Genomic DNA, 21,402 nt, shown 5'->3' on the forward strand with positions numbered 1-21,402 from the left:
ACACAGATATGCTACAAGTGGAGAATTTTCCAGTATTTGATAACAGAATAAAAGGACTTTAAAAGTATCTCAGCATTATAATATTATATAAATATTGCATGTAGTTGAGTGTAACATTGAAAATTTTCACCCCAAGAAAACCATTGTCAACCGAGGCGCAGCCGAGGTTGACAATGGTTTTCGAGGGGTGAAAATTTTCAATGTTACACTCAACTACATGCAATATTTATTATATTATACTGAATGTTTTATACAAATACATATTACAGTGAACCGTGCGCGCATAAATTCCGCGCAGTCGCTATTTTTTGTAATACCACCCGTCGTCAAGCAATGTTGACTGTTGCTACTCAGCAAGGCGTGGCTTCATTATACAGCAGGTAGTAGTGTTTTTTATCAAATGTTTCTCAGCGAATCAGATTCAAGTAATTTACATGAAAGTATAATATATCATATTATTTAACATGTATGATAGTGTTTCATCATAATTGTCTTAAGATTCCAAGATATTTTTTTATAAACACAATTATTATAGTCTACTGGAAGCCGTAAACTTGCCGGTATCATTATGGCGTTTAGATAAGAATGGTCGTCTTTCGTTTTTCCTCTTTAACGTAAACACCTTAATGATTTCTTCAACAGGTGGAGCGACAACAGAGTAAGTTGTTGCAATAACCAATGCGACGAAAAAGAACAACATCCAGCTGTAGAGCTGGTCTGCCGACAACTCCTCGAAAGCAAGCATGATCCCTGGTATTAAAAGTACCTAAAAGGAGAAAAAATTAGAATAAAGACAAAGAATGTGGTGTTTTACTTTTCGAAATTATAAATAATTGAGATTTTACACGTTTCCTTTTAAGTTTCTGTTATCATTGATGCAGGTGCTTGATGAAAATATACATTTGTACATATATTTGCATTTCAATATTTTGCTTCATAAAATGAAATTCAAAATTTAGATTTTACAAATGTCTAATAAATTTAAATAACAGGAGGCCTCCCATTTCAATCTAAATAGTCCCCGCCCACTGACGTCAAACACAAAGACAGCCGCACGAGATTTACGTGCATATTAGGCCTTCTTAACTATGGCACGGCGAAAATCACATTCTGGTTGAATTATCAAGAAGTCATATAAATAACTCCAAAGAGTTAACACAGAGAAAAGAAATAGAAATGGAAATATACATGTATATCTAAAGTAAAATTTTGTGCACATTTTTAAATTCAATAAGTCTTAAATGATATTACATGTAGATATGTATAAAAACATTAATATTTTTTCCAGAAATATTTTGCTTTGTTTCTCAAAATATTTTTCTTAGAAAAATAGGGAAAGACTCATATGTTTCGTATTTCAAAGTATATTTTTCTTTAAGATGTTTCTGAGATTAAAATCTGTTTTTATTTTGCATTGTGTTTTCAACCGTTACTGAGCTACCTACAATAAGGGAATCGCTTCAAGTCAAATAAAGTATCACCTGCACAATTCCACAAACTAGAGCTCCGAAAAACGCCAATTTCTTGGCCTTCCGGAAAATTATCTGCATATCTGAGACCGTCACGTCCCGATCTTTGGGAATTTCAAAGTTCTCGAATTCCTCTTCGTACAACATCTTCCATGAGTTGATAGGATTATCAATTGATATCATTTTCGCCCATTCCTTTTCTTCATCTGCTTTGCTTTTTATTGTATGAGTTGCAAAGGAAACGATGATTGTAACCATGGTACTAACTAAAAGTCCAGCAATGCATGCCCCGAGCAGACTGTAGTCAGAGGAAGTTGTAACAAAGAAATCGCTCAATCCCGCATCATGCACCACCTCAGCCACAATAAGGAGAGCAGCTATCGATGCAATCAAGCCAGATATAGCTCCTATTCAATAGAAAGAAACAATTACATCAAGAATTATGTGAGAAAGCCTTCGTACTTGTGATCTGAACAATACTGCGATCTCGAAACTCACCCGAAATCAATCCTTTTGAGGTGCATTTTGACCAAGTGAACGTCAATACCAAGGGTGATATAAACGGGGTCAAAAGACACTCAAAGACAAAGAATACCCAGGTTAAATTGAGATCGAGGTTTGCTATAATGATACCATAAGGAATAAGTGCTAAGGAGATCCACATGATTGTCCAGCCTTTATACTCCTTTAACATGTCCTCATAATGACGATATTCACCATGGATTGGGCATTGGTAATGAAGCTGATATTCTGGACGGCCTGAGGTGCACAATTCGACATCAGCAACACATTTCGAGCACTCTGCTGAATAAATGCATTGACAGTAAGACCTATCTTTATCACCCAGAGAAAATTTCATTACTCCGCATAGGGGACAGACCGAGGGACCACAGTCCTTTCTGTAAACAGAAAAAAATGGAATAAAACTGTCATGTTTAAATATCATTTTATAGAATTATTTGTTATTCTAGAAACTTGACTCATGCTCAACTACCTGAATGGTCCTAGATAAGTTTTATAAATATCGTAGATTATAATGGAAGATGCTGCTATAACTTCTCCAGATCCAGTGGCCATCAGCGCCATGAAGACGATCATTAAAAGTAAATATGATCCACTAGTATCCAAAACTTTCTCCATTACAATATTTGTTATGAAACCTACAAGAATGTAATTTCAAAAAATATCAGAGCCTTAGGCTTATACAATACTTCGAGGTCTATTCAGGAAAGTTTATCTTCAGGACAAAAAATTCATGTAGCAAAGCAATATTGATAAAGTATCCCTTTGACCTAGGAATAGGAGGTATCCGAGTGTATTATTTTGCAGAGTAAAATCGGACTAAGATAGTTTCAAACAGGTTTTTTTGGTTTAGGACAATTTTATCCAGTTGGTCGATTGAAGACAACCAACATATTGTAAAGATGACCTTATTAAAATGGCACAAATCGAATTGTTTTGAAATTAGTTTTACAGTATAAATAAAAAATATACATGATTCTTCATTTACAACATTAAAAAAAGACTTTTATTGCGTTGGCTAGCAATATTGGTTTTATAGCATTTTCCTATGAAGAACTTTTGATAATATGTTATCTACATTAAAGAAGAAAGTTTACCATTATCCATATCGCTCTGCGACAAGAGGTAAGATCCATTTTGATAACTTAGAGAAACATAAGAAAGAAATGTTGGTAGAGCCAACGAAGTCGGAATAGAGAAGTATAAGAAGCACCCAATGAGAAATCCGGTTACTCCTTGTTCCGGCTTGGCTGCAATTCTGCTCTGCCACATAGCTTGATCGCAACAATTTAATGCGAGTACCATAAAAAACGCAACAACTCCATAAGTAAAACCGGAAACGGAGCGAAAAGTTAAAAGTGAATCGGCAGCATTCAAAGAAGGTCCTTTCACGCAACGAACTGATTCATATATCGTCTTGATATCTGTGACATTTCTAACTGCTTCCGGAAGGTCATCGGGCGGAGAAAGAAATTGCCAAGAAAATACGGCCAGAGCAATGCACATTAGGGAGGTGTTGAAATAAGAGATGTAGAAAGCCGCCCCCAGTCCTCCGATATAACAATAGGAACCAAACAAGAAGACGAGGATCAGAACCGACAACTCCGTAGAAATTCCAGGAATTACGGCCTCTAGGATATACTTTCCGGTCAATATCATGGACGTAATTGTGATGAGATTCGTGGCTAGTGCAATGCAGCAGTATAAAATGTGAGAAGCCTTTCCGTATCTTGCACAAACAACCTGCAAAATTTCATGAAAGATTGATCTGAGTTAGTATTAACATTTTAATATGAAATTGAAAAATGCATCAAATTACTAATACATGTATTTGAATTGCTAGAAATTCTTAACTGTACTTAAAAAGTGTCAATTTGCATTGCACGATGTCAACATACACCAAAGTCTAGATAAAAACGAAAATAAATTATTACTTATGGGAAACGAGTGGTGTTTTATTGTATACAAATAATGGGGAAAAAGTCTTCATACATGTAAGGCATTCGCAATGCATGGTGTCCATATACAACAATATTTATTTGAAGCAAATTATGAAAATACTGTAAAACACATTTTGCTCAAAATTTAAATTTAATTGTATAATAATGATTAGGAAAACAAAATGCTACAGTCTAATCTTTCATAGTAAATTTCTCAGTTTGTTGAATCTTTTCTATTCTATTGATCATGATTTCTACTAACTACATGTATATGGGTTGCCTGCATATCGCAGTAGTTAGAACATGCACAGTTGAGTGGGGAATAACATGTTAATCCTTTGGTCGCGGGTTAAAATTCGAATCTACTGAAGGACATGGAGACCGATCCTTCGGATGAGACCGTTTAACCCAGGCCCCTTGTCACAGTACATGTAGATACTGGCTCGAAAAAAATCCCTCAATGCTGAAAGACTTTGTAGCCCGGAACGGCGAGTGATGGCATCTCAACATGAGTGAAAATTTCTCGAAGAGATATTAAATAATGTTAAAGGTAAAGATATTAAACAAGGAAAGAAAGAAAGTATATTTAGATTGTGACCGGTCAACGGTCAGTTGAAAATTAAATGACGTCCTTTCTATTTTTTATTTTTAACATTATGTTTTACTCTTCGTCGCAACGAGCTGTAATTTTGTATTTATACTTCAGAATCGGGAAAATACCAGCATAAACAATTACATTGAATAAAGACTCGCAGTGAAAAAAAATGAAAAAGGTCTTGTTTATAGCTGGTTTCAGCGTTTTTGGAGGAGGGTGATGGGTCATTTAATGTACATTGATACTCTGATAAGAGAGATAACTTTTAATAGCACAAATGTCTATTATTCCCTTATAAATTTGTCACGTTGAAGTGCCTTTTTGTCAAATTTTGCCCCGCAAGCCATACTATAAATGTTTGTATTTTATTCAGTATATACATTTCCTTTGGAAAATCATATAAAGTTAAAGAAAAATTTTATATGAGTGACCAGAGGGTTCATGAACCTTACTGATTAACAGAGGACGGGAAGACTGAAAGATGAGAGGACGGGCGGAAACGCTTAACTGGTGTCTGATGTCAAAAGACATTCGTGTTTCTGTTAAATAAAGGGATATGTATGACAAGCCTTTTTGCTGTTTATTCGGAAATAAAATTCATTTTAGAATTAAAGAGATATCTGTCATTTTAGAGAGATATCTCTTACAAAATAGAGATATCTTCAAACTATAAAGAAATATCTCTCATTTTTAGAGATATCTCTCAAAGAAAGAGATATCTCTGAACGTTAAAGAGATATCTCTTTTTATAAGAGAGATATCTCTTCCGCTTTAACAGATATCTCTATTTCCTTGAGAGATATTTCTTTTGTGAAAAAAAGATATCTCTGAACGTTAAAGAGATATCTCGTTCACCTAGAGAGATATCTCTTTTACTTTTGGAGATATCTTTCCAAGTTAAAGAGATATCTCTCAAAGTAAAAGAGATATCGCTCTTAGTTTATCTTAACAGATATCTCTCAAATTGAAAGAGACATCTTTCAAAGCCGTCTAAAAGCGATATCTCTCAAGCAAAAAGAGATATCTCTTTATTGCACAGAGATATCTCTCTTCATTATTTTATTTGAATTCCATTTAAAACGACTTCTCCCTTTACCGGTAACAAGCTTTTTATTCACGGAAGTACATTAAAGTATTTTTAAATTTCGACATATTCATGATATTCTACATTATAGTTTTACTAAACATCACAAGTAATTCAGTATTGTCTAGATTTCAAATTAGAAATAGTTGATTATTTCATAAGCTGAGAAAATTCGGTCCATTGCATTTGAGATTTTATGCTTACTTTCATTTTCCTAAATATTAAACTTTTAGCATTTTTTCACCATGGATTTATAGCATTTTTGTCTACATAGTTCATATATCATTCTGGGTGTTGCATGCTCAGTCCTTTTTCTTATATTAAACAGCGAAAATATTCCAGAGACTTTACTTCTTGTTTCGCTTTCTTTTGAAAGGGGGGAATTGATTATTTTATTTTAAGGATCACTGGAAAGAGATATCTCTTTCATTATAAGAAATATCTCTTTAGCTTAGTAAGATATCTCTTTTTGAAAATCTAAAGATATTTCCCTCTGACTAAAAAACATATCTCTTTTAACCTTGTTGAAGAGATATCTCTCTAACTTTAAGAGATATTTCTCTCGCTTATAGAGATATCTCTCTAACTTATAAAGATATCTCTCTTAGTAAAAGAGATATCTCTCTTACAAAAAGAGATATCTCTTTTTTTTAAAGAGTTTGTAAAATAAATTCTGCTATATATGATTATGAGTAAAAAAGAGATCGGTTAAATGATTATACAGCATTCTTTATATTCAACATTTGAATATTAAATAACAATCCTTTGAGTAATTCTCATATGTATATTTTCTTTTTTAATTGATAAAACATAACAGTACCTGTGGATAAGTTTTAGCACCTGGGGCCTTTGTCTTAAAGTTGAGAGTTAAGCATGGAAACACAGCAATGATCATAGCCAGACCAACCACATAGAAGTAGATGGTTCCAAGTCCAGACTGTGAAAACAAAGAATTTCAAAAAGATCACTATAAAAATATTATTTTTTGCTTATAGATCATTGTAACGTCACATACACGTATAATGAAACATATGGAGATAACGAACAGTATTCAAAATCAAAAGTCCACAAAACAAAACAAAATAGGAGCAGAGCAAACACGGACCTCCAAAACATCAAGGGTGGGATTAAGTGCCATGGAGGAGTGAGCATCCCCTGCCGATCGGTCACACCCGCCGTGCGCTTCTTGTCATGATCAGGATTCAGGAACATTCTTCATTTTGTCTAACACAGTTTATATAACACAAAATTGCAACTTGTAATAAAAATTAATTGATAAATTGATAACCGTGCATGACAATGAATTAATGAAGGATGAAGATCTTCATTTTACTTGGTATGAGAAAAATTACGTATAAATTTGGGGAACATTGATAAATTGAACTATTCTTGAGGATAGAAAGGGATAAGTAATCAAAATACTTATCACTTAAAATTACAAACCTGTAGGCGCATGCACCGTAGTTAACATATGCAAGATTATGACAAAAATGAATTTTGTTTGAATTGTATATTTCCAAACAGTCCACAAAAGAATGACATCTGCATGCCTTTCAGAATAAAAAAGGTATGTTTAATAATTATAATTGCATATTATTTTTCATTCACCTTACAATCGCCAGCTTTAGTATCTGTAAAAATTTACTTTGTTCAGCTATGACTACACACATTTCTCTGATGATTATATAAGAATATCTTACCTTTGTAGCAATCACCGAGGTTTGGACCAGATCCACGGGCCACAGAACCTGGGAGGCTACGGTCACGGCCGTGAGACTTGTGGTCACCCGTCCCCCCGCATCGAACACGGTGTCCAGTCTGTGTTGATCCTTGAAGAAATAGCGATGTAGGGCATTATGTATGAGGGCCACGATAATGGAAAGGCCCCCGAACCCGACAACAATGAAGACGGTGGCATCTAGTACTGGAAGGCCCACAGTGGTGTATCTAAACAGATGCAAGTTAATGTTGTTAACAATAGTTGCTTCCATTCATAAGTTAACACAATATATCCTAGTGAACTTGGAAGAATTTTTAAAAAAAAATATGTCATAGAGTCTGATATTTCTGTTTCATATACCTTTTTTTAAACTAGAAAAAGACGGTAACATGGTAATCTAACAGCAAAACTTTATGATGATCGATAGAGTCATCACGACTTTTATTTTTCTATGTTTATCTTCCCTTACTTGACTAGCAATATAAGTACCTTTATCAACTGCATATGTTGAAACGCAAGAGCATAATATATTCTGTGTATACAATTTCTTACGAGGTAAGCTAATGAAACATTAATATCAACTAGTCTGTTTAAAATCATCATTTAGCTAGTTCTACTTTCAGTGACTTTGTCAGAATGTACAATGATGACTGACCTTGTTAGACACTGAATTATCACCAGAGTTTTCTATCTATCTTGTCATTAGAAGGAGCACAGGATTGGGTAACCGTTTGACAAGGGATGTCTAATTCTCCATGTATTGACAAATGACCCCACTTCTGATATTTTAGAGGTATGTGTTAGCTCTGCTCCCCTTTTGTATTGTTTAAATTCAATTGACACTTGAGCTTGAATACTGTGCGTTTCTCATATTTCACTTAATTTAAATAATTTTTAAATATTGTTCACAATATTATATGTTAGATTTAAAATTTGTTTTTGTTTTTAGTAATTATTTAATACTAATCTACGTTTATCTGTCTGTAATTAAACGTTAACAATAGATTTTGCTGAGAAACACAGATTCACATCTGTAAACTATAATTTATATTCTGAACTATACTTACGAGTAAGAGTTGTCATTCATAGATTCACAAATCGCAAAACTATATTTATCAAATAAACTATGTTTTACATTTGGTAACTATAGATTTCGGTTGTAAACAGAAGTTGACTATCATTGAAATTCGGCGCTTTGAATGTCTTTAAACTATATTTAACAAACCCTAAACTATAATTTACACTTGTTAACGTAAGTATATTTTAGACATGTAAACCATAGTTTACATATTGTGAAACTACATATTTGTCAGATAAACTATATTTTGCGGTCGCAATTAAATGATTGTTTTCAATGTTAATTATATTGTACGCTTGTAAAATGGATATCACTAGATGGTATGGCGTAAAAGAAGTCGAACAGGAGTTTTCGTTCATATAACGAGTAACTGTTATCGTTCATAAGATGCGTAATACGTCATCACTAGAGACATATTCACTCGTACATGGAATATTCCACATGTTTTAAAATAAACAGAAATAAAATAAATATTCGTTAGTAATATTTATTCGATTGGTAATTTACATTTATTTCATATGTCATTTACAATGGGGTTATTAAATTTCAATCCGTATGCCGAAAAGTGGGAATGTCCGTATATAAACAATTTATCAATATAAATTAATCATCAAACAAGGATAAATTATAGACAATCGTGGATTGATTTTAATGAAAAATAAAAAGGAGTTGAGGTAAAGTACTGGATATATTTCCTTTCTATATATGTATTTCGGTTAATGCAGTTTGGTTGTTATCGTATTGCGAATGGAGAATGTAAAAGGGGGGGTATTACCTAGTGGAGACAGGCATCTATCGTTAAATGTGGTCATGTAAGAAAAAAACCCAAACGTGTTTAAATGCTGCCTTAAGATCCTTGCTCCAATTTTTCACTCATGGGAACACTAACAATTGCCGTTGGAAAGCTGCTCGACACCCTGGGCCATTGAGCAGTTAGGGACATTTTTCGTGCCAGCACCAACAGCGACAGGGAGGGGTGGAGCGGTTGTTTGTCAGAGTTAAGGAGCCCACAACCACACTAGAATTATTGAATTATTAAATCTTATGTATATATAGTAAAGAAAAGGGGGCCCTGGCCCCCTGCACAGTGAGGGACCTTTTTCGTGCCAGCACCAACTGTGACAAGGGACCTCGGTTTATACGGTCTCATTGGAGGACCGGTCTCCACGTCCTTCAGAGGGATTCAAACCTGCAACAAAAGGATTATCTTCTTAATCCGCGACTTTTAAGCAGACTTTCTTATTACCATTTCACACGGCGACGCAGATTTCAGTGGCGAATCCAGGAATCTTTTAAAGGAGGGGGGGTGCTGTTGCTTGTCAGAGTTAAGAGTTTGTTAGTGTTAAAATATAGAGAAATTAAATAAATATTTTTTTAATAATATTTATTCGATGGGTAAATTACATTTATTTAAAATTGAAAATTATTGAATTATTAAATCTTATGTATATATTGGACAAAAAAGGGGGTCGGGGGGGGGGGGGGTGGGGGTGCACTACCTCTAAACTAATCCGCCAGTGTAATTGAATGATTATTACACTCAGGTTGTGAGATAGAAATAATTATTTTCTTATTCTAATTAGAAACTCATACCTATACAACAACCACTAATAAGAAATCTGTTATTTTGTCACATGAATATCCAGCTTAGGGATAAGACTTAATTTCTCACAAAACTCTTTTTCCCCCGAGGCATATGCTAACGCAATAGAGCAAGGGATACTTAAATCTACAAAACCTATATTTCTCGCTATTCGGCAGTCACTACTATTCTGGGTCTGGTATACCTGGTATTTCACTCTAGGTAATTCTATTGAATGTTTTGTTCATGTGATCCAAAGCACAAACATATGACATAGTGCTCTCTGTATTAATATGTCTTCACTTAGGGCAGTGATGTTTGTATAATACTTGTTGTAAAATATGTTTTAAAAATTGAAAAAAAAATTAAGAATACGACCAAATATTCGTCATATTTCTACCTGTCATTCATAGATGCTGATTTATTTTATTCTGAAATTCTTACCCTGGTCCTACTAGGAAACTCCTTACCTGTTATGGAGATTCAAAAAGATAGGTTTCACATGAAGATATGTCCCTGATCTCAGAGCTTTCTCTCACCTACCTGTACCTAGTACCAGATAAGAATACGACCAAATATTCGTCATATTATAGATGCTGATTTATTTTATACTGACATTCTTACCCTTATCTTACTCTGCAACACCTTAACTTTTATGGAGTTTAAAAAAAACATCAAGTTATGTCCCTGATCTCAGAGCTTTCTCTCACCTACCTGTACCTGGTACCAGATAAGAATACGACCAAATATTCGTCATATTTCTACCTGTCTTTCATAGATGCCGATTTTTTTATACTGAAATTCTTACCCTGGTCTTACTAGGCAACTCCTTACCTGTTATGGAGATTCAAATGATAGGTTTAACATCAAGATATGTCCCTGATCTCAGAGCTTTCTCTCACCTACCTGTACTTGGTACTAGATAAGAATACTGCAAAATATTCGTCATATTCCTACCTGTCTTTCATAGATTCTGATTTGTTTTATACTGAAATTCTTACCCTTATCTTACTCTGCAACACCTTAACTTTTATGGAGTCTAAAAAAAGGTTTAACATGATGATATGTCCCTTATCTCAGAGCTTTCTCTCACCTACCTGTACCTTGTACCAGATAAGAATACGGCAAAATAATCGTCATATTCCTACCTGTCTTTCATAGATGCTGATTTATTTTATACTGAAATTCTTACCCTGGTCTTACTAGGCAACTCCTTACCTGTTATGGAGATTCAAAAGATAGGTTTAACATCAAGATATGTCTCTGATCTCAGAGCTTTCTCTCACCTACCTGTACCTGGTACTAAATAAGAATACTGCAAAATATTCGTCATATTCCTGCCTGTCTTTCATAGATTCTGATTTGTTTTATGCTGAAATTCTTACCCTTATCTTACTCTGCAACACCTTAACTTTTATGAAGTTTAAAAAAAGGTTTAACATGATGATATGTCCCTGATCTCAGAGCTTTCTCTCACCTACCTGTACCTTGTACCAGATAAGAATACGGCAAAATAATCGTCATATCCCTACCTGTCTTTCATAGATGCTGATTTATTTTATACTGAAATTCTTACCCTGGTCTTACTAGGCAACTCCTTACCTGTTATGGAGATTTAAAAGATAGGGTTAACATCAAGATATGTCCCTGATCTCAGAGCTTTCTCTCACCTACCTGTACCTTGTACCAGATAAGAACACGACCAAATATTCGTCATATTTCTACCTGTCATTCATAGATGCTGATTCATTTGATCCTGAAATTCTTACCCTGGTCTTACTAGGCAAATCCTTGCCTGTTATGGAGATTCAAAAGATAGATTTAACATGAAGATATGTCCCTGATCTCAGAGCTTTCTCTCACCTACCTGTACTTGGTACTAGATAAGAATACTGCAAAATATTCGTCATATTCCTACCTGTCTTTCATAGATTCTGATTTGTTTTATACTGAAATTCTTACCCTTATCTTACTCTGCAACACCTTAACTTTTATGGAGTCTAAAAAAAGGTTTAACATGATGATATGTCCCTTATCTCAGAGCTTTCTCTCACCTACCTGTACCTTGTACCAGGTAAGAATACAGCAAATTAATCGTCATATTCCTACCTGTCTTTCATAGTTGCTGATTTATTTTATGCTGAAATTCTTACCCTGGTCTTACTAGGCAACTCCTTACCTGTTATGGAGATTCAAAAGAGAAGTTGAACATGAAGATATGTCTCTGATCTCAGAGCTTCCTCTCACCTTCCTGTACCTTGTACTAGATAAGAATACTGCAAAATATTCGTCATATTCCTGCCTGTCTTTCATAGATTCTGATTTGTTTTATACTGAAATTCTTACCCTTATCTTACTCTGCAACACCTCAACTTTTATGAAGTTTAAAAAAAAGGTTTAACATGATGATATGTCCCTGATCTCAGAGCTTTCTCTCACCTACCTGTACCTTGTACCAGATAAGAATACGGCAAAATAATCGTCATATCCCTACCTGTCTTTCATAGATGCTGATTTATTTTATACTGAAATTCTTACCCTGGTCTTACTAGGCAACTCCTTACCTGTTATGGAGATTTAAAAGATAGGTTTTTAAAATGAAGATATGTCCCTGATCTCAGAGCTTTCTCTCACCTACCTGTACCTGGTACCAGATAAGAATACGACCAAATATTCGTCATATTTCTACCTGTCTTTCATAGATGCCGATTTATTTTATACTGAAATTCTTACCCTTATCTTACTCTGCAACACCTTACCTGTTATGGAGATTCAAAAGATAGGTTTAACATCAAGATATGTCCCTGATCTCAGAGCTTTCTCTCACCTACCTGTACTTGGTACTAGATAAGAATACTGCAAAATATTCGTCATATTCCTACCTGTCTTTCATAGATTCTGATTTGTTTTATACTGAAATTCTTACCCTTATCTTACTCTGCAACACCTTAACTTTTATGGAGTCTAAAAAAAGGTTTAACATGATGATATGTCCCTTATCTCAGAGCTTTCTCTCACCTACCAGTACCTTGTACCAGATAAGAATACGGCAAAATAATCGTCATATTCCTACCTGTCTTTCATAGATGCTGATTTATTTTATACTGAAATTCTTACCCTGGTCTTACTAGGCAACTCCTTACCTGTTATGGAGATTCAAAAGATAGGTTTAACATCAAGATATGTCCCTGATCTCAGAGCTTTCTCTCACCTACCTGTACCTTGTACCAGATAAGAATACGGCAAAATATATATATATATAGGGTATATAGAACCTGTAGAGTAGTATACAAACCCTGGTGATGGGTATATAGACCCTGATGATGTGTATACAAACCCTGGTGGTGGGTATATAGACCCTGGTGATGGGTATACAAACCCTTGTGATGGGTATACAAACCCTTGTGATGGGTATACAAACCCTGGTGATGGGTATACAGACCCTGGTGATGGGTATATAGACCCTGGTGATGGGTATATAGATCCTGGTGATGGGTATATAGACCCTTGTGATGGGTACACAGACACTGGTGATGGGTAATACAGACCCTGGTGATGGGTATATAGACCCTGGTGATGGGTATACAAACCCTTGCGATGGGAATATAAACCCTGGCAATACATAAGCAGAACCTGTCTATAACATAAAAAGTATAAATAAATAAATAAATAATTTAATAAAACAAAAGATAAGTAAATAAGTAAATAACAAAATAAATAAAAAGATAAATAAAATAATAAATAAATTATTTGATTAATTTTAAAAGAATAATAATAAAAAGGAATAAATATGATAAATAAATAAATAATTTATTAGTGAATCAAACATTTACTTAATAATTAGAAATACATGTAATAAGTAAACCGTAATTAATTAATTAATAAAAAAATTAATTACTCATTAGAATAATTAATTAATGAAGAAAATAATGTATTCATAAATAAACAGACAAATAAATTTCCTAATGAATAAATAAGTTACTTGGTTTATTAATAATTATTAGAAATAAAAAATAAATAGGTAATTTCAGGTAAAGAGATGCCTAGCAAGACCAGGGTAACAATTTCAGTATAAAATAAATCAGCATATATGAAAGACAGGTAGGAATATGACGAATATTTTGCCGCGTTCTTATCTGGTATAAGATACAGGTAGGTGAGAGAAAGCGCTGAGATCAGGGACATTTCTTCATGTTAAAGCTATCTTTTGAATCTCAATAAAAGGTAAGGAGTTGCCTAGTAAGACCAGGGTAAAAATTTCATTATAAAATAAATCAGCATCTATGAAAGACAGATAGGAATATGACGAATGATTTGCCGTATTCTTATCTGGTACAAGGTACAGGTAGGTGAGAGAAAGCTCTGAGATCAGGGACATATCTTCATGTTAAACCTATCTTTTGAATCTCCATAACAGGTAAGGAGTTGCCTAGTAAGATCAGGGTAAGAATTTCAGTATAAAATAAATCAGCATCTATGAAAGACAGGTAGGAAATTGACGAATATTTGGTCGTATTCTTATCTGGTACAAGGTACTGGTAGGTGAGAGAAAGCTCTGAGATCAGGGACATATCTTCATGTTAAACGTATCTTTTGAATCTCCATAACAGGTAAGGAGTTGCCTACTAAGACCTGAGTAAGAATTTCAATATAAAATAAATCAGCATCTATGAAATACAGGTAGGAATATGACGAATATTTTGGCCGTATTCTTATCTGGTACAAGGTACAGGTAGGTGAGAGAAAACTCTGAGATAAGGGACATATCTTCATGTTAAACCTATCTTTTGAATCTCCATAGTAGGTAAGGAGTTGCCTAGTAAGACCTGAGTAAGAATTTCAGTATAAAATAAATCAGCATCTATGAAATACAGGTAGGAATATGACGAATATTTTGCCGTATTCTTATCTGGTGCAAGGTACAGGTACGTAGGTGAGAGAAAGCTCTGAGATCAGGGACATATCTTGATGTTAAACCTATCTTTTGAATCTCCATAAAAGGTAAGGAGTTGCCTTGTAAGACCAGGGTAAGAATTTCGGTATAAGATAAATCAGCATCTATGAAAGACAGATAGGAATATGACGAATATTTGGTCGAAATCTTATCTGGTACAAAGTACAGGTAGGTTAGAGAAAGCTCTGAGATCAGGGACATATCTTCAGGGCAAACCTATCTTTTGAATCTCCATAAAAGGTAAGGAGTTTAGTAAGATCAGGGTAAGAATTTCAGTATAAAATAAATCAGCATCTATGAAAGACAGGTAGGAATATAACGAAAATTTTGTCATATTCTTATCTGGTACAAGGTACAGGTAGGTGAGAGAAAGCTCTGAGATCAGGGACATATCTTCAGGGCAAACCTATCTTTTGAATCTCCATGAAAAGTAAGAAGTTGCCTAGTAAGACCAGGGTAAGAATTTTAGTATAAAATAAATCAGCATCTATGAAAGACAGGTAGGAATATGACAAATATTTGGTCGTATTCTTATCTGGTACAAGGTTCAGGTAGGTGAGAGAAAGCTCTGAGATCAGGGACATATCTTCATGTTAAACCTTTTTTTTTAAACTCCATAAATGTTAAGGTGTTGCAGAGTAAGATCAGGGTAAGAATTTCAGCATAAAATAAATTAGCATCTATGAAAGACAGGTAGGAATATGACGAATATTTGGTCGTATTCTTATCTGGTACAAGGTACAGGTAGGTGAGAGAAAGCTCTGAGATAAGGGACATATCATCATGTTAAACCTTTTTTTTAAACTACATAAAAGTTGCGGTGTTGCAGAGTAAGATGAGGGTAAGAATTTCAGCATAAAATAAATCAGCATCTATGAAAGACAGGTAGGAATATGACGAATATTTTGCCGTATTCTTATCTGGTACAAGGTACAGGTAGGTGAGAGAAAGCTCTGAGATCAGGGACATATCTTCATGTTAAACCTATCTTCTGAATCTCCATAACAGGTAAGGAGTTGCCTAGCAAGACCAGGGTAAGAATTTCAGTATAAAATAAATCAGAATCTATGAAAGACAGGTAGGAATATGACGAATATTTGGTCGTATTCTTATCTGGTACAAGGTACAGGTAGGTGAGAGAAAGCTCTGAGATAAGGGACATATCATCATGTTAAACTTTTTTTCAAAAGATATGGCCAAAGTTAAAGTCTAAAATTTTCATGAAAAATGGTCAAACTCCAAAAAAGTACTATAAATAATAAATAATGTAATAAAGATATAGTTTATTCAAATATTTACAAAGATATTTGTTTGAAAATCAAATAACTTCTTTTAATATCTTAAAAAAACATGTGCAGCCCATAGACTTCAATTAATGTAAAATTCAAGGTGCTATTAATTAGACAAAAATCAAAGTTTTGTACAATTCTCAAGTGAAGCATTATATTTGATACCATCTTCAAAATTCTATCAAGATTTAAACTATCAGACCATTCATTTATTAGGTACGTAATATGGTCGCTATACATTATAACTTAAATGCTTCGGAATTCTCGCGGGCTGCCCTTCAATACATGGTCACTAGATTAGAAGTTAAATCTAGTAATTGGGACTTTATAATTAGTTTTATTAATTTTTTTTTATTTTTAAAACATATTTTACAACAAGTATTATACAAACATCACTGCCCTAAGTGAAGAAATATTAATACAGACAGCACTATGTCATATGTTTGTACTTTGGATCACATGAACAAAAAATTCACCAGAATTACCTAGAGTGAAATACCAGGTATACCAGACCCAGAATAGTAGTGACTGCCGAATAGCGAGAAATATAGGTTTTGTAGATTTACGTATCCCTTGCTCTATTGCGTTAGCATATGCCTCGGGGGAAAAAAAAGTTTTGTGAGAAATTAAGTCTTATCCCTAAGCTGGATATTCATGTGAAAAAATAACAGATTTCTTATTATTGGTTGTTGTATAGGTATGAGTTTCTAATTAAAATAAGAAAATAATTATTTCTATCTCACAACCTGAGTATAATAATCATTCAATTACACTGGCGGATTAGTTTAGAGGTAGTGCACCCCCCCCCCCGGCCTCCTTTTTTGTCCAATATATATATATATACATAAGATTTAATAATTCAATAATTTTCAATTTTAAATAAATGTAATTTACCAATCTAATAAATAAATTCAAAAAATATTTATTTAATTTCTGTTTATTTTAACACTGACAAACTCTTAACTCCGACAAACAACAGCACCCCCCCCCCCCCCTCCTGTAAAAGATTCCTGGATTCGCCACTGAAATCTGCGTAGCCGTGTGAAATGGTAGTAAGAAAGTCTGCTTTAAAGTCGCGGATTAAGAAGATAATCCTTGTGTTGCAGGTTTGAATCCCTCTGAAGGACGTGGAGACCGGTCCTCCAATGAGACGGTATAAACCGAGGTCCCTTGTCACAGTTGGTGATGGCACGAAAAAGGTCCCTCACTGTGCAGGGGGCCAGGGCCCCCTTTTCTTTACTATATATACATAAGATTTAATAATTCAATAATTCTAGTGTGGTTGTGGGCTCCTTAACTCTGACAAACAACCGCTCCACCCCTCCCTGTCGCTGTTGGTGCTGGCACGAAAAAGGTCCCTCGATCACTGCTCAATGGCCCAGGGTGTCGAGCAGCTTTCGAACGGCAATTGTTAGTGTTCCCATGAGTGGAAAAATTTGAGCAAGGATCTTAAGGCAGTATTTAAACACGTTTGGGTTTTTTTCTTACATGACCACATTTAACGATAGATGCCTGTCTCCACTAGGTAATACCCCCCCTCCTTCTACATTCTCCATTCGCAATACACATAACAACCAAACTGCATTAATCGAAATACAAATAAATATATAGAAAGGAAATATATCCAGTACTTTACCTCAACTCCTTTTATTTTTCATTAAAATCAATCCACGATTGTCTAAAATTTATCCTTGTTTGATGATTAATTTATATTGATAAATTGTTTATATATACGGACATTCTCACTTTTCGGCATACGGATGAATATTTAATAACCCCATTGTAAATTACATATGAAATAAATGTAAATTACCAATCGAATAAATATTATTAACGAATATTTATTTTATTTCTGTTTATTTTAACACATGTGGAATATTCCATGTACGAGTGAATATGTCTCTAGTGATGACGTATTACGCATCTTATGAACGATAACTCGTTATATGAACGATAACTCATGTTCGACTTCTTTTACGCCATACCATCTAGTGATATCCTTGTAAAATACAGATTATCGCGAAAACTATAGTTTACAGGTGAGATATATAGATTAGCATCGTGAACTGTGGTTAACGGATCGTAAATTATAGTTTACAGTCGATAAACATAGTTTATCAACTGTGAAACTATGATTAGCTAATTTTTGTGAATTTGTCGTGCCATAATTATTGATAGATTCCCTACTGTATGTTCTCAAAAGCTGTATGAAAGAGTCAACGAAGTTGGAAAATTCGACTGCTTTTGAATTTTCATACCGTCTATTAAACTTGCATTTGACCCCTCTGATTCTAAATCATCCTTGAAATTGAACAGTAATTTTCTTGTTTGTATCTGGTCTAGTTATATGTGAGAGCTTCTTTAGGTTGCATGCAATTTGTAAATATAAAGAACTGAATAAATTAAGCGATGAGTAAACAGATCATGTTCAGATCAGGTCCAGAATCATGATATATTTACGTTTAAGGTAATTCCACCCCCCTGTGATGTCATAGGTTTTTGCAAAAACTGTACTTAAATTAAATTCATACCCAGTAGAACAATATATTTTGGAAGAATGATTTTTCGTAGGTGAATTGATAAATATTGTTAAAGTAAAAGAATTTTTAAAAATGCATATTTCCTTTATTTAATCAATTATTCAATCTTTAAAATGTGTTGACAAGGGCAATAACTCCTGGTCAGGTAGCTTCATTTAGGCATCTTTATTGTACTTCTAATGTAAAATAGTTTCCCTGATATTCACAATTCAAAAGTATCTTATAAGTAGAAAGTTCTTAGGAACTTTCAGCATCATAATTATGCATTTGACTCAGTTTTTACATAATATTTATGATACTGTTTACAAAAAATGTACGATTTTTTATGTTGACATATGCTTCTGTTTATTTACGTCTCCCATCTTAAATAATATGGCGACCTATACATTTTTGGAAATAATTGGTAAATTTAAACTTTAATAAATGCAAATGAATTCAATTTTTGTACTTTTAAGCATTAAAATGGTAAGGGTGGAAAAACCTTAAAATTTTATCAGACAATCATAAAATCTTTTTTTTCAAGTGCTCTTTTCATCCATACAAATTTGGAAAGTATCTTGAAATTGGATTAAAAGCATTTTTTTAAAAAACAAAATCAAGTTCAATATAATCAATTACGCTTCATGTTTAATTTTGAAAAGATTCAAAATTTAAATAAATTTAAAAGAAGGAAACCATCTCCATTTTTTTTTTTTACATATTATATTCACTCAGGTCAGGAGTGCCGTACAAAAATACAAAAAATGTGTGACCTGGAGCTAAATTTTAAAGCTATATCTGACAAGACAGGAGACGGAACTACTAGTATCCTTTTGTTACTTGATAATACGATTTTTTTTTTTGGTTTTATTTATTTTTAAACTTTAATAACCTCCTTTTTAGAATATTGATACTTTTAGAATAAATATTCTTTTCTTTTTTTCACATGTTTACAAGTCCACATCACTGTTAATAAAGATCCCTAATTCTTAATAAACAAAGCTGCATCGTAAGTTTATTAATCAAATCCTCCATTTTAAAATTCGCATTAAAATTTTGAAATAATGTATTTTATACTTACCTCTCATTGCTAGTAGGATATTCTAAATCTATTTTACAGGACCGATTCATGGTGACTGCAGGAGTTTAAGAACGCCGGGACGTGGCCTACTGATAATAAACTCAGGACTGAGGTCAATGAAGCATAAAAAGCGGATTCTGTAATATGGAAACTCAATCGGTATAATATTAACATAAAAAAGATTAAACTTAATCATTATCTCTGAGGCGTGGAAAATTTGAAACCATAAACTTTAATCAAAGCATTTTATAAGAAGATAAGTGTAACCACTAATGTAATAAAAAATCTTTAAGGGGGCTAGGGACACAAAATTAAACATTTGATTTAACTTAATTCTTAGATATAGGATATCTTAAGGTGTCAACTATCTTTTGGCAAACAAAAATTTCATGCATTTTAGCTTTAAAATTTTGTCAATATTTATATTTTTCTATGGAGCTCTTCTTCTAAAGGAGATCAATATAGTCTGAAAATGGCCACATCCACCCAACCCTCTTAAAACGTCAGAGAAACTACAGCCGTGAACATTGATCTCCTCCAATTTATTGTCTTGGATATTGTTGTTTTTAACCCAACAGCTGTTCAACATTTTTTTTTTTAGAAATTAAGAATGAGTACTCGTCGATGAAAGCCATATCGCGGCATTTACTCTATTTCTTATCAAGACTATCGAGAGAAACGTTTCTGATATATAAACAACTGAAACCTTATTCAAATAAACTTTTGCTCTTTTGAAATAAAACAAGATATGTTTTTGAAACTCTGATGTCTGCGTCTGGCATCTAATGGCAAATGTTAACTTGTCTCAAATGCAGGTCAAACTCCAAGGTCGAGAAATAAAAAGTTTGGTATCCAAAGAAATGTATTAATCAAAAGTTATGGCCAATGTTACTAAATTTCTTTGTAGAAGAATCAAAATTGGACCCCCCCCCCAACAGGAAAAAAAGATTGACCTCTCTTAAATAAGGATAAGGATGAGAGCCATATACATGTGTTTGAAGGGAAAAGACGTTGATAAACTTTTTGATCCCCTCCTTCAATGGTTTTTTTTAACCGTTGACTTTGAAAGATGGCTGGCATTAAGTATTTCTAATTATCATCTTGTATGGAATATTTTTATATTTTATCAAAATATTCTCATATTTAAATGACATAAAGATACTAGTCTATTATAAAAGCTCTGTGTACTGCATTTTTAAAAAAAAATTATTTTGCCGTTAAAATTTTTGATAAATTCGTAGGTAACTTGAACCTTTATGATCAATTAGACTAAAATAAAGCAGAAAAAGACTTCTATTTACAATCCAATATAGAGTCTTATACAAGAAATCATTATTGACGACAATAAATGTAATTTTAATTCAATTGAAGCTTATAAATAATTTTTTTCTTCGTAAAAATGAACAACAGAAGTTTATTAACATTTGTTTTGTCATTGAAATAGTTATTTACAATTTTGCAACAAAAAATTCCGACATCAAAGTTGCAGCTCATACAATGTATTGTTTTAAACATGCAGACCCGTGACATTAGTACGGGTTGATAGCGCTATTTTATGCACCAATTAAA

At 33.4% G+C, this 21,402-nt stretch overlaps 1 protein-coding gene across 1 annotated transcript; it reads right to left on the minus strand.

Annotated features, from left to right (window-relative positions):
* Window positions 1-457: 457 nt before the first annotated feature.
* On the minus strand, window positions 458-19,899 carry LOC134243828 (uncharacterized). Its single transcript, XM_062726057.1, has 8 exons — window positions 19,834-19,899; window positions 7,311-7,557; window positions 6,431-6,547; window positions 3,089-3,734; window positions 2,464-2,629; window positions 1,968-2,368; window positions 1,482-1,876; window positions 458-766 (listed from the first exon to the last, which is right to left on the minus strand). Exons 1-8 carry the CDS (start codon window positions 19,881-19,883, stop codon window positions 530-532), a joined length of 2,259 nt encoding a protein of 752 aa, XP_062582041.1. The 5' UTR covers window positions 19,884-19,899; the 3' UTR covers window positions 458-529.
* Window positions 19,900-21,402: the final 1,503 nt, after the last annotated feature.

This window comes from Saccostrea cucullata, unplaced genomic scaffold (genome assembly GCF_032062105.1).
Source record: "Saccostrea cucullata isolate Sc308-1 unplaced genomic scaffold, CSIRO_AGI_Scuc_v1 ctg2835, whole genome shotgun sequence".
Classification (NCBI taxonomy): Eukaryota; Metazoa; Mollusca; class Bivalvia; order Ostreida; family Ostreidae; genus Saccostrea; species Saccostrea cuccullata.